At 43.0% G+C, this 23,037-nt stretch overlaps 1 protein-coding gene and 1 long non-coding RNA gene across 8 annotated transcripts in view; both read left to right on the forward strand.

Moving 5' to 3' along the window:
• mrpl37 (mitochondrial ribosomal protein L37) overlaps positions 1-23,037 on the forward strand; it is a 77,367-nt gene that overhangs the window by 15,122 nt on the left and 39,208 nt on the right. For 5 of the 6 annotated variants that reach the window (XM_061796472.1, XM_061796475.1, XM_061796476.1 and 2 more), the window contains exons 3-4: positions 7,728-7,843; positions 16,804-16,992. In XM_061796472.1, coding sequence (XP_061652456.1) covers positions 7,728-7,843; positions 16,804-16,992 — 305 coding nt within the window. The remainder of the gene's footprint in view (positions 1-7,727; positions 7,844-16,803; positions 16,993-23,037) is intronic. The other variant, XM_061796478.1, reaches the window with a different exon arrangement.
• Positions 19,148-22,410, forward strand: LOC133488527 (uncharacterized). 2 transcript variants are annotated; one of them, XR_009791679.1, is made up of 3 exons: positions 19,148-19,339; positions 20,810-20,941; positions 22,074-22,410. It is a non-coding gene; the product is annotated as an uncharacterized LOC133488527 (long non-coding RNA). The 2 variants fall into 2 exon arrangements; XR_009791678.1 differs by lacking the exon at positions 20,810-20,941.

A 23,037-nucleotide genomic window follows, 5' to 3' on the forward strand; every position in this document is an offset into this window, starting at 1 on the left:
AAGGTGTAGGCAAATTTTTTTCGACTGTATGCATCATACATTTACTGTATGCATCCTACATTTACTTTATATTTACTGCAATTTTACACACACACACAAAGGCAATGCAGGCATTGATCAAATTTTTTTTTCATTACAAAATTACTGTTGGGCTAATTCCTTTATTACATTATTTTTCAAGATGAGCGTCATATTTTGAATTAATAAAAATAAAATTCAAGATGGCACTGAACCGTGTGGTCGCCTCGGTTACGGGCTCTTTAGTACTATGTTTATGTGTTTTTCGTTCTTCTTTGGAGACATTATGTGACTCACTTACACAAGGGAAGACTTGCTAAACATTAGGGAGTGTACCCTGGACTTTCTTGCACCAACTTTCATTAATCCGCTCAGCTTTTCCTCTGAGTTACTTCCTGGAGCGGCGGCCGCGGTCTACGGTTCATGGAGGCGAAGGCGACGGCATAGGGGGAAGTGAGCCGGAGTACAGGTCAAGCTCCGTGAGGGACTATTCCGAATGCTGCTCCCGTCGGTTCACCAAGCAAATCTACGCTCCCAACCCAACAAAATGGACGAGTTTCATGTTCTCACAAAGACCAGTAAGGACTTCGGATGTTCCCCGCTGCCCTATGCTTCAAGCAGACATGGTTTTGTAAACGCGTCCCCGATGGCGCCGTAATGCTTCCGGGCTTCCAATTACACCAGGCAGATAGTGTGACGGATTTATCGGGGAAAACAAAAAGCGGTGGGATATGCTTCCATATCAACGAAAATGGTGTACCGATGTCACGGAGCTAAACACACACTGCAGCCCGTACTTGGAGTCACTGTTTTTTAACTGGAAGTCATTCTACTCGTCGCATGAGTTTGCTTCATTCATACTCGTGGGTGTCTACATTCCTCCTCAAGCTAACACGAATGCCTCACTGCTAACGCTCGCTGAACAAGTAAACGAACTTGAAAAAAACCCACCCAGATTCACCCCTCATTGTTCTTGGGGACTTTAACAAATCTAAACTCAATCATGAACTCCCTAAATACAAGCAGCACATTAACTGTCCTACCAGGGAAAACAACATTCTACACCACTGCTATACCGCACTAAATGCCGCATGCTGTGCTATCCCCTGTGCAGCTCTGGGCTCATCTGGTCACTGCTTAATTCACTTAATACCAACATACAGACAAAAACGTCAGTGTGCGAAGCCTGTGCTGAAAACAGTGAAGTGGACCTATGAAGCAATGTTACAACTTCAAGACTGTTTAGACTGCACAGATTGGAGTGTCTTTGAAACTTCAACTGGCTCCCTGGATGAATATACGGACTGTGTCACATCCGATATCCATTTCTGTGAGGATGTGTGTGTGTGTGTGCCAACAGACATTTCGCACGTTCAGTAACAACAAGCCATGGATCACTGCCAAACTAAAGCAACTTTGCCAGGCTAAAGAGGTCTCCTATCGTAGTGGGGATCGAGCCCTGTATAATTGTGCTAGTAACCAGCTGACAAAAGAAATTAACATCGCAAAGATAAATTATGCAGAAAAGATAGAAAAACTATTTACTGCTAACGACTCTTAAGTCAGTCTGGCGGGGGTTACAATCGCTATACGACAAGTGACCATCCCCCCAAGCAGAGAACAAGAAAGGACTAGCTGACGACTTGAACACCTTCTACTGCAGATTTGAAAAGGACTCTTTCACACCCCACACCCACCTAGCTCCACCACTGACCACCATCACACCTCTGACTCCCCTTCCTGTGTTGACCACCCACAAACAGGATGTGAGACGCATCTTCAAACAACGAAAGATCAACAAAGCGGCGGGCCCAGACCTTTTGTCCCCATCCTATCTCAAAGTCTGGCGGACCAGCTCGCTCCAGTCTTCACACAGATTTTCAGTAGATCTCTGGAACTGTGTGAAGTACCATCCTGTTTCAAACGCTCCACGATTATCCCACTCCCCAAGAAACCTGCAATCTCGGGTCTGAATGACTACAGGCCTGTCGCCCTGACATCTGTGGTCATGAAGTCTTTTGAACGCTTCGTGCTGGACTTCCTCAAGAGCGTCACAGGTCTCCTGCTGGACCCCCTGCAGTTTGTCTACCGAGCAAACAGGTCTATAGACGACGCAGTCAACAACGGACTGTACAACACCATCATCCCTGACCTTCTCTCCTCTAAGCTTCTCCAGCTCATCGTCTCGCCTGCCATCTGCCAGTGGATTTACACTTCCTGACGGGCAGGACACAGCAGGTGAGGCTGTGGGACAACCACCTCATCTACATGTACCACCAGCACCGGGGCGCCCCAAGGATGTTTCCTCTCTCCGCTGCTCTTCTCTCTTTAAATGAACGACTGCACCTCAACGCACCCGGCTGTCAAACTCCTAAAATTTGCAGGAGACACCACAGTCATCGGCCTCATCAAAGACTGACGAGTCTGCGTATCGACAGGAAGTGGAGCAGCTCAAGCTGTGGTCCGGCCGACACAACCTGGAACTGAACACGCTCAAGACTGTAGAGATGATCGTGGACTTCAGGAAACATCCTTCGCCACAGCTGCCCCTCACGCTGTTTGACTGCCCTGTGTCAACCGTAGAGACCTTCAGGTTCCTGGGAATTACAGTCTCTCAGGAACTGAAGTGGGACACCAACATCAGCTCCATCCTCAAAAAGGCCCAGCAGAGGATGTACTTCCTGCGGCTTCTGAGGAAGCACGGCCTGCCACAACAGCTGTTGAGGCAGTTCTCGACACCAATTATCGAATCAGTCCTATATTCATCCATCACAGTCTGGGTTGGTGCTGAACACAAAAAAGGACAAACTCCGACTGCAACGGACAATCAAAACTGCTGAATTTTTTTTTAGTACCCCACAACCTACCCTTGAGGACTTGTGTGCTGCCAGAGCAAAGACAAAAGGATGAAAAATCCTCTTGGAACCCTCCACGTCCTGGTTACCACCTCTTCCAGCTCCTTACCTCAGGTAGGCGCTATCAAACAATTTAATCTAAACCAGCAAACACTCCAACAGCTTCTTCCCTCTTGCCATTAACTTCTTAAACAGTTAACGTACAATTCCATTGAAATACGCAGCCAATTTTGTCTTGGGATTGTTGTCACATCTCTGTCAGGCCAATTATACATTATTTGTGCACTCACTTTTGTAGTCTCGGCACTATTTGCAAATCTGTTGGTGACCAATACTGTCCACTCATGTGCTTGAGAAGAATCTGCACTATTTGCACAATTGACACTGTTCCAGATTATCGCACTACTCGTCACTTCAAACTGTTTAAATTTATTGAAGTTTCTGCGCCATTTGCACAATGGTAACCTCACCAGACTATTGCTCTTTTAGTCATTTTAAACTGCTCTAAATTGCTAGAGGACTCTGCATCATTTGCACAATTGTCAAAAAAAAAAGTATCGGCATTACTCATTACTGGTAACCTTTCATTGCTCAGTGACTCTCTGTTGTGTGTTTTTATGATTTTATGTCTCAAAAGTATTTTCTGTTTATTGCCGTACCAGAGCGGCTCCAACTACTGGAGACAAATTCCTTGTGTTTTTTTTTTTACATACTTGGCAAATAAAGATGATTCTGATTCTAAATATATAAGTATTTTAAGTTGTTTTTGTCAGTTTTCATTATACTGCTTTTACTGATGTTTTAGATTTTTTGCTGTGGTATTGTTGCAATACCGGTATTGTATCGAACTCAGAATTTTGGTATCATGACACCATTTGTATTCAGGACAATGTACCGGCGGCATACTTGGTATTTTGTGAGCTCAAAATGGAAGCATCGTATCTGTGCCAGACCTTGAAAGACGTGAGTGGGGTACCTAGAAAAAAATTACTTTTGAAGATGAGACTGAAAATGTACAGTTTACATTATATATTTTTAAACAGTTGGGCTTAATCTTTTACAGTATTATAGAGGTTGGCCAACTTTTTTGTGGGTATCCCACTCACGTCTTTGAAGAGAATGTAGTCTCATAGGACGGGTCCAAAAAAGTTGGATGTTTTGGAGACGAAGTTAGAGAGAGCAGACTTCGATGGTTTGGACAGAGAAGAGGTAGTGAGTATATTGGTAAAAGGATATGAGGATGGAGCTGCCAGGCAAGAGATTTCGAGGAAGACCAAAGAGAAGGTTGATACATATAGTGTGGGAAGACATGAGGGCAGTTGGTGTTAGAGAGGAGGATGCAGGAGATAGGCTTACATGGAAAAGGATGACACGCTGGCGACCCTAAACAGGACAAGCCGAAATGAAAAGAAGAAGACAAATCAGGGGGAAAAAAGTGAAGGTCTTAGACTGACCAAGTCAGTCACCAGACCGTAACCCAATAGAGCATGTATTTTACCTCCTGAAGAGAAGACTGAAAGGGGAAACCCCCAGAAACAAACAATAACTGAAAGAGGCTGCAGTAAAGCCCTGGAAAAGCACTTCAAATGAAGAATGCAAGTCCGGTAAAGTCAATGGGTCGCAGGCTTGATGCAGTTATTGCAAGTAAGGGTTATGCCACCAAATATTAAATGTTATTCACTTTAAGTTAATTTAATAATGTCTGTTCCAATACTTTTGCTCACTTGAAAAGTGTATGTGTTCAAACAAAAGGTGATCTGTCCTGAGTTGTTTAATATATCTAGATGTAAATACCAAGAAATAAAAGCTGGAATTCTGAACTTTTGTCTCATATTTATCTTTTGATTTGAAACCCAAATATCTTCAGGATACAAAAAAAACAAAGGAATTAACCTTGCTGTTCCAATACTTTTGGAGTGGACAGTATATGAACCACATACACTTTGCGTGGCTATGGAAATCGTCATCATGTTAACGTTTACAGCTTCAAACAAGTAGCTCACAGCACTTTGCTGTGCTTTGACGCTTGTAACTACCCATATAGTTTACCGGATATAACTTACTTTTCGTCAGAAATTGAATCAGCCACAACGTACTACCTTTTTAGATGCTCGTGTATCACTGTTGTGCTGCCATAAAAAGCACGTTCTCTCACGCAGGTTATGCATCACATCTTTGGTGAATAATTAAAGCTTGTTGCGAATGCGAGATATCACGTGTGCGGTTGTTCTTCTGGCTACGACACCGGATGACCATACTACGCATGTGCATCACTAGAAATACCCGTAGAGCAGGGGTGTCAAACTCATTTTTGTCGTGGGCCATACTGTAGTTACAGTTTCTTTGAGAGGGCCGCTATGACCGTGAAACTATAAAAATCTTTAATCATATTTACACATGAAATTTCTGAACTAGTTTTGGAATCAGAAGTCAAGGGTAATGGTTTTTCAACTCTTGTTCATGTTCGGTAACACAAAAATGCTTGCAGTATCTCAGCATTATCATTTATGATATATGACTAATTGAAATTTCGGTGGCGATTTTAACAAGAATCATGGAAGTTGACACACAAGATTTGCCTTCGCGGGCCACATAAAATCAAGTGGCGGCCCAGATCTGGCCCCGGGCCTTGAGTTTGACACCATAGAGGATAACTGCGCACGTGCGTCACGGCTACCGGCCATAAGAGGCACACAAAGAAGCGCAAGCAAGCGAGAGGAATAGAGGAAAAACAAGGCTTAAAGAAATAAAAAACATCGTTGACCTTTAAATTGTCAACGATTTTGATCGTTGTAAAGGTTGTCATGACTAATTGTGCCACCTCTACTGTGTAGTATTGGACCAAGCCAACGCTGCTCCGCCCCGCCGCTGGTCCACGAGCCCACAAGTGGCTAATAAGTATTAGCCTAGCCACTCTTCTCTGTGATGTCCCAAATTTACAAGACTTTTTTTTCGGCATCTTTAGTGGGTCTGTAATGTAAAAAAGCTTCAATCTCTCATCAGTGTGAACTACTCAATATTTTGGAATTTATGGATGAGGATTTTCCTCTCGGTACGCGCTCGCAACGAAAAAGCTTAACGCGTTATGAGAAAAATGCTTAGAACTTCCTTAAAATCCAAAATATTTTGTAGATCGCTCTGGTATTGTCAGTGGTTGGCTTTCGGCTGAGCTCCTTCTTCACCACAACGGACCGACACAAAGTCTGCATCACTGCAGACGCTGCACCGATCCGCCTGTCGATCTCCCGTTCCATTCTTCAAGACCCCAAGATACTTGAACTCCTCCACTTGGGGCAGGATCTCATCCCGCGACCTGGAGCGGGCACGCCACCGTTTTCCGACTGAGGGCCATGGTCTCAGATTTGGAGGTGCTGATTTTCATCTCAGCTGCTTCACACTCGGCTGCGAACCGCTCCAGTGAGAGTTGGAGATCACGGCTTGATGAAGCCAACAGAAACATCATCTGCAAAAAGCAGAGATGCAATACTGAGGCCACCAAACCGGACCCCCTCCATGCCTCAGCTGCGCCTAGAAATTCTGTCCATAAAAGTTATGAACATAATTGTTGACAAAGGTCAGCCTTGGAGGAATCCCACTCTCACTGGTAATGAGTCTGACTTACTACCAGCAATGTGGAACAAACTCTGACACTGGTCGTACAGGGACCAAACAGCCCGTATCAGGGGGTTCGGTACCCCATACACCTGAAATACCCCCGCAGGACTCCCCAAGGGACACGGTCGAACGCCTTCTCCAAGTCCACAAAACACATGTTGACTGGTTGGGCGAACTCCCATGCAAGGCCCTTTCCTCCACCCGAACGCTTTGGGAGGCTACCCTCCCGTTCACCGGGGTGAACCCCAATGTACAGTTGCCAACCGGGGGGCAATAAGTATACCCACACCTGCTTGGCGCCTCTCACCATGGGCAACTCCAGAGTGGAAGAGAGTCCTACCTCTCTCAACAGGACTGGTACCAGAGCCCAAGCCGTGTGTGGAGGCAAGCCCGACTATATGTAGTCGGAACCTCTTGACCTCACACACCAGCTCGGACTCCTTCCCTGCCAGAGAGGTGACATTCCACGTCCCTAGACCCAGCTTCTGTCAGCGGGGATCGGATCGCCAAGGTTCCCTGCCTTCGGCCACCGCTCGGCTCACGCTGCACCTGACCCCTATGACCCCTCCCACAGGTGGTGAGCCCATGGGAAGGGGTACCCACGTTACCCTTTCGGGCTGTGCCCGGCCGGGCCCCATGGGTACAGGCCACCAGGTGCTCGCCTTTGAGCCCAACCTCCTGGCCTGGCTCCTGAGGGGGGCCTCGGTGACCTACATCAAGGGAAACCTACATCCATTTGTTTTGTTCATCATAGGGGTCTTTTAGCAGTGCTTTGTCTGCTCCCTCACATAGGACCTGTTTGCCATGGGTGACCCTACCAGGGGCGTGAAGCCCCAGACAACTTGGCTCCTCGGATTATTGGGTCACACAAACCCCTCCACCACAATAAAGTGACAACTCCAGGAGGGGAGCATCACAAACATTTGTAGTCAAATTTTTAATGTAGTTATGTATTATTGATAGATTCGTTGCCGACAGTAGGAGTGGCAATTGGGGTGGCGAGGCATTTGGTGCGGGTGGCAGCCCCCCCCCCCCCCCCCCCCCCGCAGATCTGCCAGTGGCTTGAAGGTATTAATGGCATTTTCATTCATTTCAATGGGGAGAGATGATTTGAGTTAAGAGCATTGTCACTGAAGGAGTTAAACTTGTATCTCAAGGCACCACTGTATTATTACACATAAATCAATGTCCTAACTTCCCTCTCGAGTCTCTGAATGTTTTTGTATTTCTCTTTGTTAGCAACACACTCCTCTTCAACCTGCTTCATCTTTGTGCCACTCTACAGTCCAGCCATCCATTGATTGGAAGGAGAATGTTAACTGAGAAATACATATTGGCAGCTTCATGGAAAAGAGGTAAAGCCTAGTATTGAAGTGATTACAGTTCCAAATGCTTTGCCTTCTGACTAGCACCTACTGTACTAAGTGACTGTTTAATTTAGATGAGGATTTGGATCAAAGTGCGGACACAGGAATTCATGTTCACCATTTGACATCACGAATGTATGATCACAATCAGAATTGCCGTCTGTTTGTCATGAATCCCCATGAACTGGGGAGGTAGCTTGCTCGCTAACAGAACAACGACGCAAACAGCTTATCTTTTTAAAACCTAAAATAGTTTGGTTTTGGCGAGGGTCTGGACTGGTATTCTTGCTATGTGTTGTTGCTGTGCTGACAATGATTTATATACAGTGTTCCCTTGCCACTTCGTGCTTCACGTTTTGCGGCTTCAGGGTTTTTCCAAAATATTCATTTAAAAAAAACAACATAAAAGAATACAGCCATATCAGCAGCCATATTGTGGAAAGACGAGTTGTTTCATGTTGATTCGTGCGAGAGAGTTGACTCAGAGGCTTTGTACATGCCTGTACTGTACGGGCACATACAAGGCAGGTGATTTGGTTCCCGGCGCGACATCGACCAATGAGAGCACGAGTGGATTTATCCCGTGAGCTGATTGGCTGCGCATCATCGCAGCCTCACCCAGCACCTTCCCTTGTTGTGTCTCGCCAGTCTCGTCCATGCTGTTGTGTTCGCAATAACTTTTTTGTTTCAGCGATAATTCTTTTGATTAGTTAAGCAAGCCCTTACAATGCCGCCAAAGCGCTATGCCCCTGCGAAAGCTTCCTCCGGGACTGCATTGGCATTGTGGATTGCAGGGAAAAGACAGTGAGTTTGGACACTAATATTATCAGGACAAAGGCCAAAGCTCTCTACGACCAAATCTTGCCCGATGAGGACAATGAAGAGGCTGAAGAAGGTGCTGATGAACCTAAAGCCAGTACTAGCGCTGCCAGGAGTGATTCGTCTCATCGAGGACGAGGTTTTTCAGCCAGCAAAGGCTGGCTCGGAAAATGTAAAAAAAAGATACGGCCTCAGAAGCGTGCCTCTGTATGGTGAGGCTTCCTCTGCTGACAACGATGCCGCTTGTCGTTACGTGGAGGAAGAGTTTCCTAACCTCATCAGTGAGGGAGGCTACCTCCCTGAGCAAGTTTTTAACATGGATGAAACAGGCCTTTTTTGGAAGAGGATGCCTTCGCGTACATTCCCCTTCAAGGACGAAGTGAAGAGGCCAGGCTTCAAACCCCACAAGGACCGTGTGACTGTCGTCATGTGTGGCAAGCCTCTTCGCCTCTCTCAGAAGGCAATGTTGATGAATGTTAATTACTGTATAATAAATGTTAATTACTGTATAAGGTTTTATAATTAAAGAGTTAAGTAATTATGTGTACTGTTGTAATCTTTGTCTCAAATATGTAAAGTATAAATACTGTTTACATATTTTAAACATTCTGGTACCCACATAAACATCCACGAAAACTCCTGGGCGGGGGGCAAATCTTACTTCGCGGTTTTTCACCTTTTGCAGGGGGTTCTGGTCCCCATTAACTGCGAAAAACGAGGGAACACTATATATATATATTTTTTAAACTTCAGCACAGTTTTATAAAACAACTGCTGTTATTAAACAGTTTTAGCACCACAAAGCCATGTTGCACAGTACATTAGGGGGTGGGTGAAAATACCAATTTATCCATGCATTGCAATTCTTCCCCCCGCAATTCAATATCGATTCACCTCCTGCCCAGTGGGGTGCGCTTTACCTGTGATTCGCATAGTATGGACGGACCCCGCACTTGACCAAAAAACAACAAAATAGCGATTAAGGGCTAACTTTTTGCACTGGTTGCACTAGTGTGCTTAACCTTTTGTCTTGGGTTTATGCTAGTGCACCCAATAATTATTTTTTTGACCGCATCACAGTTTTACAGGTTCAATGTGAAAAAAACAAACAAAAATAAATAAAATAGTTGGCTGTCTTTTTTGGCAATTTTGACTGGTAAATGATTAACTAACAAACTGGTCAACATAAAGTTCTCTATTTGAAGCATTGACGAATATCGCCAGTAATATAAGTTGTCAATTGTTCTTTTCATCTAATCATCAACAATTATTTCCACTCTAAAATCTGATGGGCCTAGGCCATCTAGGCCTGCTACAATAGCACATTTTTTATGATCTATTTTCCCAGAAACTATTAAGATAAACGACAATATCTTTGATTTTGTTGGTTTTTATCCCACTAATATAATATTAGCGCATAATTAAAGTACATCCTTTTTAAGAGCAATTAACTTTTAATTCTCAAAAATATTGAACATTCGCATTGAAACGTAGAACAAATAAAATCATGCGCAAACTGAATTACTAACGTAATTAAAAAAATGTTTTTTATTGCAGTCTTCATTAATGCAATGTTCAGTTGCCTTTCAATTCAATTGCCTCTCTTTTCTTCCCATTGCACCGATGGGTGGACAGCCCTCACATGCCTCTGGTGGTTCTTTATTGTAGACTCTACACTCCGACTTTGAATTGTCCATGAAATCGAAATGTGTCCATGTTTTACTTATTTTCCTGCTGTCACTCCTTTTCTTAAGTTGAGTATTCCTTATGTTCAATTGTGAGTCTATCCTTGTACTCGTCTTGTTTCCCTCTGTCCTCTCAACTCTTAAGGCTTCTTTATTCTCGCACGGGTGGCGACCGCGCTGACGTCACTGCGGTTATCCCACACGCAGTTTGCCTATATACTCGAGCACAACCCACGTGCGCAGTTTTTAAAATGTACTGCAGTTCTCCTCCAAGTCGGAACGCCTGGGATTGGCGAGGACACCACAGGGTAGAGTTTCCTCTGGATTTTTTGGCCATTTCCGGTAGCTGTTTTTACTTTTCTTTCGGGAACAAAGAAACAACAATGGCGACCGTGGAACAGTATCTGCTAGAACAAATGGACCTAGATGACCAGATAATACATTTTATGCTGCAAAATCGATCAAGAAGGCGGCGGCGTAGGTGGTATGTGGAACCAAGGGGAACGGTGAGTACATCATTACAGCATGTGACAAAAACGGACCAATCACAAGAGATGATCTCCGTGGCATTCTACGCCCAGCAACAATTTCTGGCGTGTGCGTGTCAAGTGACGCATAGTGACGCGGCCCAATGCATATTGAGGGATAACTAGTTTTGAAATCAGAAGATAAGGATAATAGTTTGTTCAAGTATTGTTTAAGTTACTGTAGAAGAAGGGTTTGGTGACAGAAAAATGCAATCTCTCAACATTATTGTTTATTATTATGACAATTTGGGTACATATTTTAGCAAAAATCACGGAAGTTGACGAGCATGATGTGCTTTCGCGGGCCACATAAAATGATGTGGTGGGATGCATCTGGCCCCCGGACCTTGAGTTATAGACAGCGCGGGGACCTACGCAAGGATTTGTGGACTTCTACGTTCAGCACCATCATCCCCGAACTCCTTTCCTCCAAGCTTCTCCAGCTCAGCGTCTCGCCTGCCATCTGCCAGTGGATTTACAGATTTCTGACAGGCAGGACACAGCAGGTGAGGCTGGGGTAGGCCACCTCATCCACACGCAGCATCAGGGTTGTGTTCTCTCTCCGCTGCTCTTCTCTCTCTACACGAACGACTGCACCTCAACGTACCCGGCTGTCAAACTCCTGAAGTTTGCAGATGACACCATAGTCATCGGCCTCATCAAAGACGGTAACAAGTCTGCATATCGACAGGAATTGGAGCGGCTGGAGCTGTGGTGCGGCCGACACAACATGGAACTGAACCCGCCCAAGACTGTAGAGATGATTGTGGACTTCAGGAGGCATCCTTTGCCACAGCTACCCCTCACATTGTCCAGCTGTCTTGTGTCAACCGTCGAGACCTTCAAGTTCCTAGGAATTACAGTCTCTCAGGACCTAAAGTGGGCGACCAACATCAACTCCGTCCTCAAAAAGGCCCAGCAGAGGATGTACTTCCTGCGGCATGTGAGGAAGCACGGCCCGCCACAGGAGCTGCTGAGGCAGTTCTACACAGCGGTCATCGAATCAGTCCTGTGTTCTTCCATCACAGTCTGGTTTGGTGCTGCTACAAAAAAGGACAAACTCCGACTGCAACGGACAATCAAAACTAATGAAAAGATTGTCGGTACCCTACCGACCCTTGAGGACTTGCACACTGCCAGAACTAAGACAAGAGCGTACAAAATCCTCTTGGACCCTCCACATCCTGGTCAGTAGCTCTTACAGTGGGCAGCCGTGGCCCAATGGTTAAGATCATCGCCTGCCACCGTGGGGGACCTAGGTTCAAAACCCCGACTGGACCATCCGCCAACATCCCCCGGACTCACGGCTGTGGTGTCCTTGAGCAAGACACTGATACCCCGAAATGCTCCCCGGGCGCTTCAGCTGCCCCCTGCTCCAGTGTGTTCCACTAACATGTGTATGTGTTCACTGTGATGGGTTAAATGCAGAGAACAAATTTCGTGTGCATGCATGCATGTTCATGACAATAAAAGATGATTCTTCTTCTTCTTCATTCTTCTTCTTCTTCCCTCAGGTAGGCGCTACCGACATTGCAACAGCTTCTTCCCTCTTGCCATCAACTTCTTAAACAGCTAACTTACATTTCCATTGCAACATGCTGTATATTATTTGTCTTGAATTTGTTGTCACATCTCTGTCGGGCCAATTATACATTACCTGTGCACTCACTGTAGTAGTCTCGACACGCTGCACTATTTGCCTATATGTTGTTGACCAATACTGGCCACTCATGCCAGAGTAGCATCTGCACCACTTTCACAACCGACTGAGGAGTATCTGCAACATTTGCACAATCGACATTATCCCACATTATCGGACTCCTTGTCACTTTAAACTGCATACATTTCTTGAAGTCTCTGCGCCCTTTGCACAATGGTCATTGCACCGGACTATTGCTATATTAGTCATTCATACTGCTCTAATTGCTAGAGGACTTTGCATCTTTTTGCACAATTGACAAAATAAATAAATAAATAAAATAAAATTGGACCGGCATTACCAGATTACTAGCAACCTTTTATTGCTCAGTGACTGTTTTTCTCAATGTCTTTATGTCACAAAGGTATTCTCTTTCAATTGATTGTCTGTTGTCGTACTAGAGCGGCTCCAACTACTGAACAAAAATTCCTTGTGTTTTTTGACATACTTGGCAAAATAAAGATGATTCTGATGATTCTTATTCTGATTCACAGCCTTTGCTTAATACTTTGTTGCTGCACCTTTGGCACTAGTTACAGCCTCAAGTCTTTTTGAATATGATGCCACAAGCTTGGCACACCTACAGTGGGGCAAAAAAGTATTTAGTCAGCCACCAATTGTGCAAGTTCTCCCACTTAAAAAGATGAGAGAGCCCTGTAATTTTCATCATAAGTATACCTATCCTATGAAAGAGAGAATTAGGGGGAAAACATCCAGAAAATCACATTCTGATTTTTAAAGAATGTATTGGCAAATTATGGTGGAAAATAAGTATTTGGTCACCTACAAACAAGCAAGATTTCTCGCTCTCACATACCTGCAACTTCTTCTTTAAGAGGCTGCTCTGTCCTCCACTCGTTACCTGTATTAATGGCACCTGTTTGAACTCATCAGTATAAAATACACCTGTCCACAACCTCAAATAGTCACACTCCAAACTCCACTATGGCCAAGATCAAAGAGCTGTCAAAGGAAACCACAAACAAAATTGTAGACCTGCAACAGGCTGGCAAGACTGAATCTGCCGTAGTTAAGCAACTCGGTGTGAAGAAATCAACTGTGGTAGCAATTATTAGAAAATGGAAGATAATACTGATAAAACTGTTAATCTCCCTCGATCTGGGGCTCCACGCATGATCTCACCCCGTGGGGTCTAGATGATCACAAGAACGGTGAGCAAAAATCCCAGAACCACACAGGTGATCTAGTGAATGACCTGCAGAGAGCTGGGACCAAAGTAACATGTCGAGGCCCGTCTGAAGTTTGCAAGAGAGTATTTGGATTATACAGAAGAGGATTAGGAGAATGTCATATGGTCATATGAAACCAAAATAAAACTTTTTGATAAAAACTCAGCATGTTTGGAAAAGAAAAAATGCTGAGTTGCATCCAAAGAACACCATACCTACTCTGAAGCATGGGGGTGGAAACATCATGCTTTGGGGCTGTTTTTCTGCAAAGGGACCAGGACGACTGATCCATGTAAAGGAAAGAATGAATGGGGCCATGTATTGTGATATTCTGAGTGAAAACCTCCTTCCATCAGCAAGGGCATTGAAGATGAAACTAGCTGGGTCTTTCAGCAAGACAATGATCTCAAACACACAGTCTGGGCAATGAAGGACTGACTTTAGAAGAAGCATTTCAAGGTCCAGGAGTTGGCCTAGCCAGTCTCCAGGTCTCAACGCCATATAAAATCTTTGGAGGGAGTTGAAAGTCTGTGTTGTCCAGCAACAGCCCCAAAACATCACTGCTCTAGAGGAGGTCTGCATGGAGGATTGGGCCAAAATACCAGCAACAGTGTGAAAACATTTGACTTCTGTCATTGCCAATTAAGGGTGTATAACAAAGTATTGAGATGAACTTTTGTTATTGACCAAATACTTATTTTCCACCATAATTTGCTAATAAATTCTTTAAAAATCAGACAGTGATTTTCTGGAATTTTCTTTTTAAATTTTTTTTCTTCTTCTCATTTTGTCTCTCATAAGTGAGGTATACCTGTGATGAAAATTACAGGCCTCTCTCATCTTTTTAAGTGTGAGAACTTGCACAGTTGGTGGCTGACTAAATACTTTCCCCCCCCACTGTATCTTTGGGCAGTTTTGCCCATTCCTCTTTGCAGCACCTCTCAAGCTCCATCAGGTTGGATGGACAGTGTTAATGCACAGCCATTTCCAGATCTCTCCAGAGATGTTCGATTGGATTCAAGTCTGGGCTCTGGCTGGGACACTCAAGGACATTCACAGAGTTGTCCTGAGGCTGCATTTCCGTTGGCTTGGCTGTGTTCTTCGGGTCGTTGTCCTGTTGGAAGGTAAAACTTCACTCCAGTGTGAGGTGAGGTGAATATTCTGGAGCAAATTTTTATCCAGAATGTCTGTAAATTACTGCATTCATCTTTCCCTCAATCCTGATTCGTCTCCAATTTCCTATCGCTCACAAACATCCCCACAGCATGATGCTGCCACCCACCATACTTCACTGTAATGATGGTGTTGGTCAGGTGATGAGCGGTGCCTGGTTTCCATTAAACATGATACATGGCATTCATGCCAAATCTTTGTCTCCTCAGACAAATCTTTGTCTCCTCCTTAGTCCTTCAGGTGCCTTTTGGCAAACCCCCGGCGGCCTGCCATGTTCCTTTTAATAAGGAGTGGCTTCTGTATGGCCACTCTACCATAGAGGTCTGATTGGTGGAGTGCTGCAGAGACGGTTGTACTTCTGGAAGCTTCTCCTCTCCCCACAGAGGACCGCTGGGGTTCTAACAGAGTGACCATCGGGTTCTTGGTCACGTCCTTGACTAAGGCACTTCTCTGCCGATTTCTCAGTTTAGACGGGTGACCAGCTCTAGGAAGAGTCCTGGTAGTTTGGAACTGTGCTCATTGGAACCTTCCAAGCAGCAGTAAATTTCCTGTACCTTTCCCCAGATATGCACCTCGAGACAATCCTGTCTGAGGTCAACAGACAATTCCTTTAACTTCATGCTTCGTTTGTGCTCTGACATGAACAGTCACCTGTGGGACCTTATATCGATAGGTGTGTCCCTTTCCAAGTCATGTTCAATCCACTGAATTTTCCACAGGTGGACTCCGATTAAACTGCACGAATCTCTCACGGATGATCAGTGGAAACATAATGCACCTGAGCTCAATTTTGAGCTTCGTGACAAAGGCGTACATGCAATTTCTTAGTTTTTGATTTTTAATAAATTTGCAAAATTAAAAAAAAAATAATTTTCACATTGTAATTATGGGGTGTTGTGTGTTGAAGTTTGAGGAAAACATGAATTAATTTCATTTTGGAATGAGGCTGTAACATAACAAAATGTGAAAAAAGTGAAGCGCTGTGAATACTTTCTGGATGCACTGCAAGTGTGGCGGCGTTAATATGAATCCCACTAACCCTAACCAGTGACTTAAGTGTGGCAGCGTTACTATGAATCCCAATAACTCTAACCTTAACCCTTCCTCAACCGCCTTAACTCCACCTGTAGCCCTAAACCTAACCATAACAAATGTCTTTGTTTTTGTTTTGTGCAAATGTAATACATATTTGAAATTTTCATCATGTTACATCTGTGGAACCTGCCCTTTCCGCGATGCAGGAACTAATTCGGCCTGGGCTATAAATCAATATGTATTCCAATAGACACATGATCGATATCAATAGAAAATGTTTGATAGATACAAATGTGTGAGAAAACTATTCCGCCCGCAAGGCTTTCTGTGGGAGGCCACAGAGGCTTTAGGGCTCACCTAATTTCTCTTTTTGTCATGTCACTGAGGATGTATATGCAGGTTGTTGACGCTTGGAATAGAACTGAGATTACGGCTGTATTTAACAAAAATATATATTTTTTTAATGAATATTTTGGAAAAAGCCGTAAAGCACTGAAGCCGCAAAACGTGACGCGCGAAGTGGCGAGGGAACACTGTATTATCCAAAGTTGTCTGCAGTTGATTTATTGAATAGAGTTTGTGTGATCAGCTCCTGCCTTGACTGTGTTGAGAGTCTTTGCTTGTCTTCAAAACTGGATGGGGGGCTGTGTGCATTTTTGGCACAGTTCAATTTTAAGAACAGCTCAGGGTACAGTATGAATTAAACATTTATTCATGAAAGGATCAAAAACATACTTGGTCAAGAATTAATCTTATTTAATTAATGCTTCTTGAGATAATAAGTGCACTTAAATGATTTTTTTCTATGTTTGTGTCCCAGGCAAAAACTTGTTTCAGGTTCGGGGTCAAAATGGCTTAAAGTATAACAGCATGGATCCACTACCAAGGATTTCTGGGAAACAGCAGGTTTCAGAAACAGCCCATAATCCTCTTGAAACCTTTTATCCTGTGTCTCCTACGGTGGACCTGCAAAAAGTACATGTGTATAAGGAGCAGGTGAACTGCACAGGTGAGGAGTGTCTCTCTCTTAGTGTCTCAGGAATAACTTCCATAGTTCTCAAGCAACGCGAGTAACACTTTCTTTGAAGAGTTTGTAATGCATGCAGGTGATCAGGAGGGATGAGGAGCAATTACCAGGACAAAGATAGAGAAGCCATGCTAATTGCTAAGCTATCGTGATAACAGACACTTGTCACATAAGTCTGGCTGGAACCAGGTTATTGTGTAAAGTAACCAACTTTGAACAGCAAAATACCATGCAAATTAAAAAGTGTGTAGAGAGAAAATGTTACAAAATAACGCTACACGGAACCGGACATTAAATAGGACGTCCTTATTCTTCTTGATTTCTAGCAGACTGGGCACATTTAGTGGATTGCGGCCCCCAGCTAGTTAAGTGATGAACACCAACCGAGCAAAACTATAGAGAGGTGCTATAGATTATATTTTTGAATACAGACCAGTGATTCTTGGGAAGTTCAACACTTCCTTCCTCTCTGTATTGGGGAAATTAGTATACCCCCAGAGAACTTGGGTTTATAAGGTTGAAAGTACTGTATATTAATCTAATAAATATTTATAATATAAGAAAGCTATCCTTTATTAGTCTCACAATGGGGAAATTTGCATTGTTTCAGCAGCAATAGGGGATAAAAGAAATATAAATACAGCATGGAACAGTATGGAAGTATTACAATGAAGCCATAATGTATTAATGATTATGATTGTAGAGTAATGATTATTTTGTGCAGTTGAAATGTGTGCGTAGTTTCTTTTTTTTTCTTTTCATCCTATTACATAATATCCTGCAATAACTGTCTCGCAGTTATGTTCTTGATATAATTTTAACAATATGGACCTTCAGACAAATTGTTCTGGAAGTGATTTTCTGTAGGTTGGCAGCTCTGCAGTCATAGCCATGTATGCAATTTTACTGATAATTGTCATAATAATTTATTTCGGTGTGTCGGTTTTTGGCCTTGGCTTCCTCATTTTCAGTTTCGGACAAGAATTTTTATTTCCGTGAATCACTAATATTTTAATGAATAAATGAGTTTTTCACCTGCAGTTCCTTTGTCTAATTGACAGTAGAATTTAACTTGTGGAGTGGTTAAAAAAAAACAACAACCTTGAAGCACACTTGGCATCTTTTTTTAATTGTTTGCTATCTGCCAAACTGAACATGGCGCACTCAGGGAGGGCGGGGTAGACATGGTGAGAATATAGGTCACTCATATGGTTGGGCAATATGACAAAACATTATCACAATTACATTTTTCTTACATACTTAAAACTGCTGGTTCGATTTTGGAATCCAACTGCTGGGCTGACAGTGTTGGGTCAGAGGTTGGGTCAGTTTTAACCAACATTGGATTAAAATTAGATTAAAATATTAAAGCATCTGTTAGGTCACAGATGCCCTGCCCACAACATAAAACAAAATGCATTGATTTCATAATCCAACTTTTGGTATTGGCTGTTGGGTTTGAGTTTGATCAACGTTGGGTTACAGGTACACCAATAGACGCTCCTCCTCCTAGAATTTGCAATTTTTTTCCCCCACGCGGAACCCTTCTTGGACTGGGACATGCCTGTTTTGATGGTGAAGTGGAACAGTAAGTACAGGTTTAGTTGCATTACACCGCCTTTTACATTGTAATATGCATTTTCTGTGAAGCTAGGTATATCATGTTATTATATTTAAACAACCACAGCGTAGACGGACGCCAACTACGGATAACGTAATTAGATTAGCAGCTAACTGGTAGCCGGGGTTTAGCCCTCCTAGAGTTCTCCCTTGCCCGCGATTGGACTTGGAGAGAGAGAGAGTGGGAACAAAAACCAGAACCAGCCAGCATCAACCAGTAGTCAGCAGTGCATCGTACGTCGTGGTGGCCGCCAACAGGCCACGTGAACACTAGAATGGCCACCACCACCGCAGGTTACAAATAGCGGAAGAAACAGTGTGGCAATGTTTATTATTTGTGTGAAAGTATAATGACTAGCTGTAGCTTGCTGCATCGTTCCCGTAAACGGCGCCCAGGGTTTTGTTCTGATATGACCCCCTGGAGTTCTCGCTGGCTGGCTCTGACGAGCGTAAGAGGCAAGAGAAAAAGAGGGGGCATCGGGGAGGAGGGGTGAACCAGCCAGAGTTGGGGGTAAGAAGAAACAGTGTGGCAATGTTTATTATTTGTGAAAAGTGTAATGAATAGCAATAGCTTGCTTTGTGTCAAAGCAAGTGAGAAATGGCCATTTGTTACCCTAAATGTGTTTGTATTCCTTTTGAAAAGATGGACGACTTTGTGAAGGAAAAGCTCAATGTGTGAAATTGGACTGATATATCCCTTCTTTTGAAGGTATGTATTGTACCATTTTAATTCAAATTCAAACTCAGATGGCACAAGTACACTTCTGTCCTGGTGGGAGGTTAAAAAAGTAGAAAAGTAAAAACAAAACAAAAAAAAAACAAAAAAAAACAACCTGAACTTACTTCGTCTTTGAAGATGGTACTAGCAGGGGGTCAATGATTTTAGTATGTACAATCCCAATTCCAATGAAGTTGGGACGTTGTGTTAAACATAAATAAAAACAGAATACAATATACTTCATAATGCGCCACACATTTTCAATGGGAGATAGGTCTGGACTGCAGGCAGGCCAGTCTAGTACCCGCACTCTTTTACTACGAAGCCACGCTGTTGTAACACGTGCAGAATGTGGTTTGGCATTGTCTTGCTGAAATAAGCAGCGACGTCCATGAAAAAGCCGTTACTTTGATGGCAGCATATGTTTCTCCAAAACCTGTATGTACCTTTCAGCATTAATGGTGCCTTCACAGATGTGTAAGTTACCCATGCCATTGGCACTAACACAGCCCCATACCATCACAGATGCTGGCTTTTTTACTTTGCGTCCATAACAGGTTATTTTCCTCTTTAGCCCGGTGGACACGACGTCCACAATTTCCAAAAACAATTTGAAATATGGACTCGTCGGACCACAGAACACTTCCACTTTGCATCAATCCATCTTAGATGAGCTCGGGCCCAGAGAAGCCGGCGGCTTTTCTGGGTGTTGTTAATAAATGGCTTTTGCTTTGCATAGTAGTTTCAAGTTGCACTTACGGATGTAGCGCCAAACTGTATTTACTGGTTTTCAATCTTGCCGCTTACATGCAGTGATTTCTCCAGATTCTCTGAACCTTTTGATGATGATATGAACCGTAGATGATGAAATCCCTAAATTCCTTGCAATTGTACATTGAGGAACATTGTCCTTAAACTGTTTGACTATTTTCTCATGCACTTGTTCACAAAGAGGTGAACCTCGCCACATCTTTGCTTGTGAATGACTGAGCAATTCAGGTAAGCTCCTTTTATACCCAATCATGGCACTCACCTGTTCCCAATTAGCCTGTTCACCTGTGGGATGTTCCAAACAAGTGTTTGACGAGGATTACTCAACTTTCTCAGTCTTTTTTACCACCTGTCCCAGCTTTTTTGGAACGTGTTGCAGCCATAAAATTCCAAGTTAATGATCATTTGCTAAAAACAATAAAGTTTATCAGTTTGAGCATTAAATATCTTGTCTTTGTAGTGTATTCAATTAAATATAGGTTGAACATTTTTATTTGTTTAACACAACGTCCCAACTTCATTGGAATTAGGGTTGTATGTGATCATTTTGTGAGTGTTACAAACATTCCATTTTGAGCCAGACTGTAATTTGAACCATTATTGTCAAATTTTTGTTGCTGTTAGTTATTTCCTGTGTGTGTGCGTGTGTTTGTTGCTGTTTGTTCCTTTCTGTTTATTTTCTCGATTCAGGATGCCTGGTTGTGACCCCAGGTAGGATTCATAAACCAGCAACAGGGTTCATAGCGCCTTAGCAATGTCTTCATGAAAAAAGCCAGGGCAGGCGAATAAATTTGCCACAAGAGATCCAAGTCATTCTGCCAGGTACAGCAAGATGTCTTGGATTGATATAAAATAGTTTGTTCCTTACACAGTTTTTTTTTTATTTTTATTTTCCAACCTCAAATTTTTTAAGGATTTCTTCGCGTTACATTGTGTGTGCTAAGAAATTAACTGAAAAATGGAACACTGAGTTCTCTGCGAAGCCTATACGCATGGCCAGGAAGGCGAAGATGGGCAACCTTCTCGCCAACATAGATTTGCTCTCAACAGTTATGCACATTTCACGTCCCTGGAACTGTTTGTAACATTTGCGGTTTCTTTTTTTTCCATGAATGGACAAGGAACACGGAAAGGATTATAGTAAACCCCCCTCCATCGCGGAAGTTACGTTACATTATTATTAATTTTTTTCTTACTTGAAATTCTTTTCGGGTCTTTAAACACACTTTTAAAACAATACACACACCTTTAAACACTGAATGTATTGAGAGAGTGCAAAGCAATGGATTAAAACAAATTGTGAAAATGTCAAAATTCACAACACATACAGTACAAAAAATAAGGTGTTTGCATCCAGGAGAGACTACCTGTACTATCAAATTGCCTTAACTGGTTTAAAAAAAAAAAGAAGAAAAAAAAGGGTATTGCGCAATAATGGAAAACTGCAAAATAATCGGACCACGAAACGTGAACCCCGATATAGCGGGGGTTTACTGAATGATGAAATAATTGTGATAAGCTAAAATAATTGCAATTATGCGATTATGACATGTTACCTGGCACATTCCTGTACAAAATTCAGTGCAGGTGCAAGGCACCCTCTAGTTCTGAGGACACATTTTTTAGTTTGGTTGATGCTTCCGTTTGAGCAGTCGTGTGAAAGAGGACCCCAGTTCCAGTGTACAGTCAAGCCTCAGCTACACATGAAAATATGAACGTAATAATGAATTCTTAACAGTATAACTGCCATCACTGTGTCATCGTTCAAACTTTCTGACTGCAGCCCTGCACACACCTCATGAATAAAAAAATTACATTTCTGTTTGCCTTTTAGGCTTTGTAATCTGAAATTGCACAGGGTAAATACAGTAAAAAATACAGTATACAGTGACAGACCTACATGTTGCATCCACTTGTAATAATGTCCTTTTTCTTTTGTGTTTTTTTTCTTCAGCCTGGAACAAACCTGGTGCAGTACCTAGCCATAGCAACCACAGAGTACCACTTCATTTTTAATGCTTTGGGGGCAGCATTGGAGCTTTTGTCCCTTTTGGGTGCAGTTGATGGGTGTTTGAAAGAATTTTAGGTCTTTTATATCAGTTACCCAAAACGCTGCACCCAGGTTAAGAGTTCATTCAGAATGTCATTTTTAAAATGCTAGGAAGTGAATCAAATGCAATTAAGTGATCTCAACTTCCTGTGATACAAGATGAAATCATTGTTACCTATGTATTTGAAAATTCTTGCTCACATGTACTTAAATAAATTGTAAATACATTTTTTTTACTGTATTTACTTGTTTGGTTTAATCATTTAATAACTACCTTAATTTATTGTGTATAATACTATGTAGGGGGCACGGTGGACGACTGGTTAGAGCGTCTGCCTCACAGTTCTGAGGTCCGGGGTTCAATCCCCAACCCCTCCTGTGTGGAGTTTGCATGTTCTTCCTGTGTCTGCGTGGGTTTCCTCCGGGCACTCCGGTTTCCTCCCACATCCCCAAAAAATCCATGGTAGGTTAATTGAAGACTCTAAATTGCCCGTAGGTGTGAATGTGAGTCCAAATGGTTGTTTGTTTATATGTGCCCTGCGATTGGCTGGCAACCAGTTCAGGGTGTACCCCTCCTGCCTGATGATAGCTGGGATTGGCTCCAGCACTCCCGCGACCCATGTAAGGATAAGCGGCTCAGAAAATGGATGGATGGATAATACTATGTACAGTGGGTACAGAAAGTATTCCGACCCCCTTAAATTTGTCACTCTGAAGTATTCAGACCGTTTGCTCAGGATTTACCGTATTTTCACGACCGTAAGGCCGTAATACCGTAAGGTATTAAAAGGTGCAGTCTCAGTTACAGGGTCTATTTCTGTATTTAACACATACATAAGGCGCGCCGTATTATTGGGCGCAGGCATGG

The sequence above is a fragment of the Phyllopteryx taeniolatus genome, chromosome 14 (genome assembly GCF_024500385.1).
Source record: "Phyllopteryx taeniolatus isolate TA_2022b chromosome 14, UOR_Ptae_1.2, whole genome shotgun sequence".
Lineage (NCBI taxonomy): Eukaryota > Metazoa > Chordata > Actinopteri > Syngnathiformes > Syngnathidae > Phyllopteryx > Phyllopteryx taeniolatus.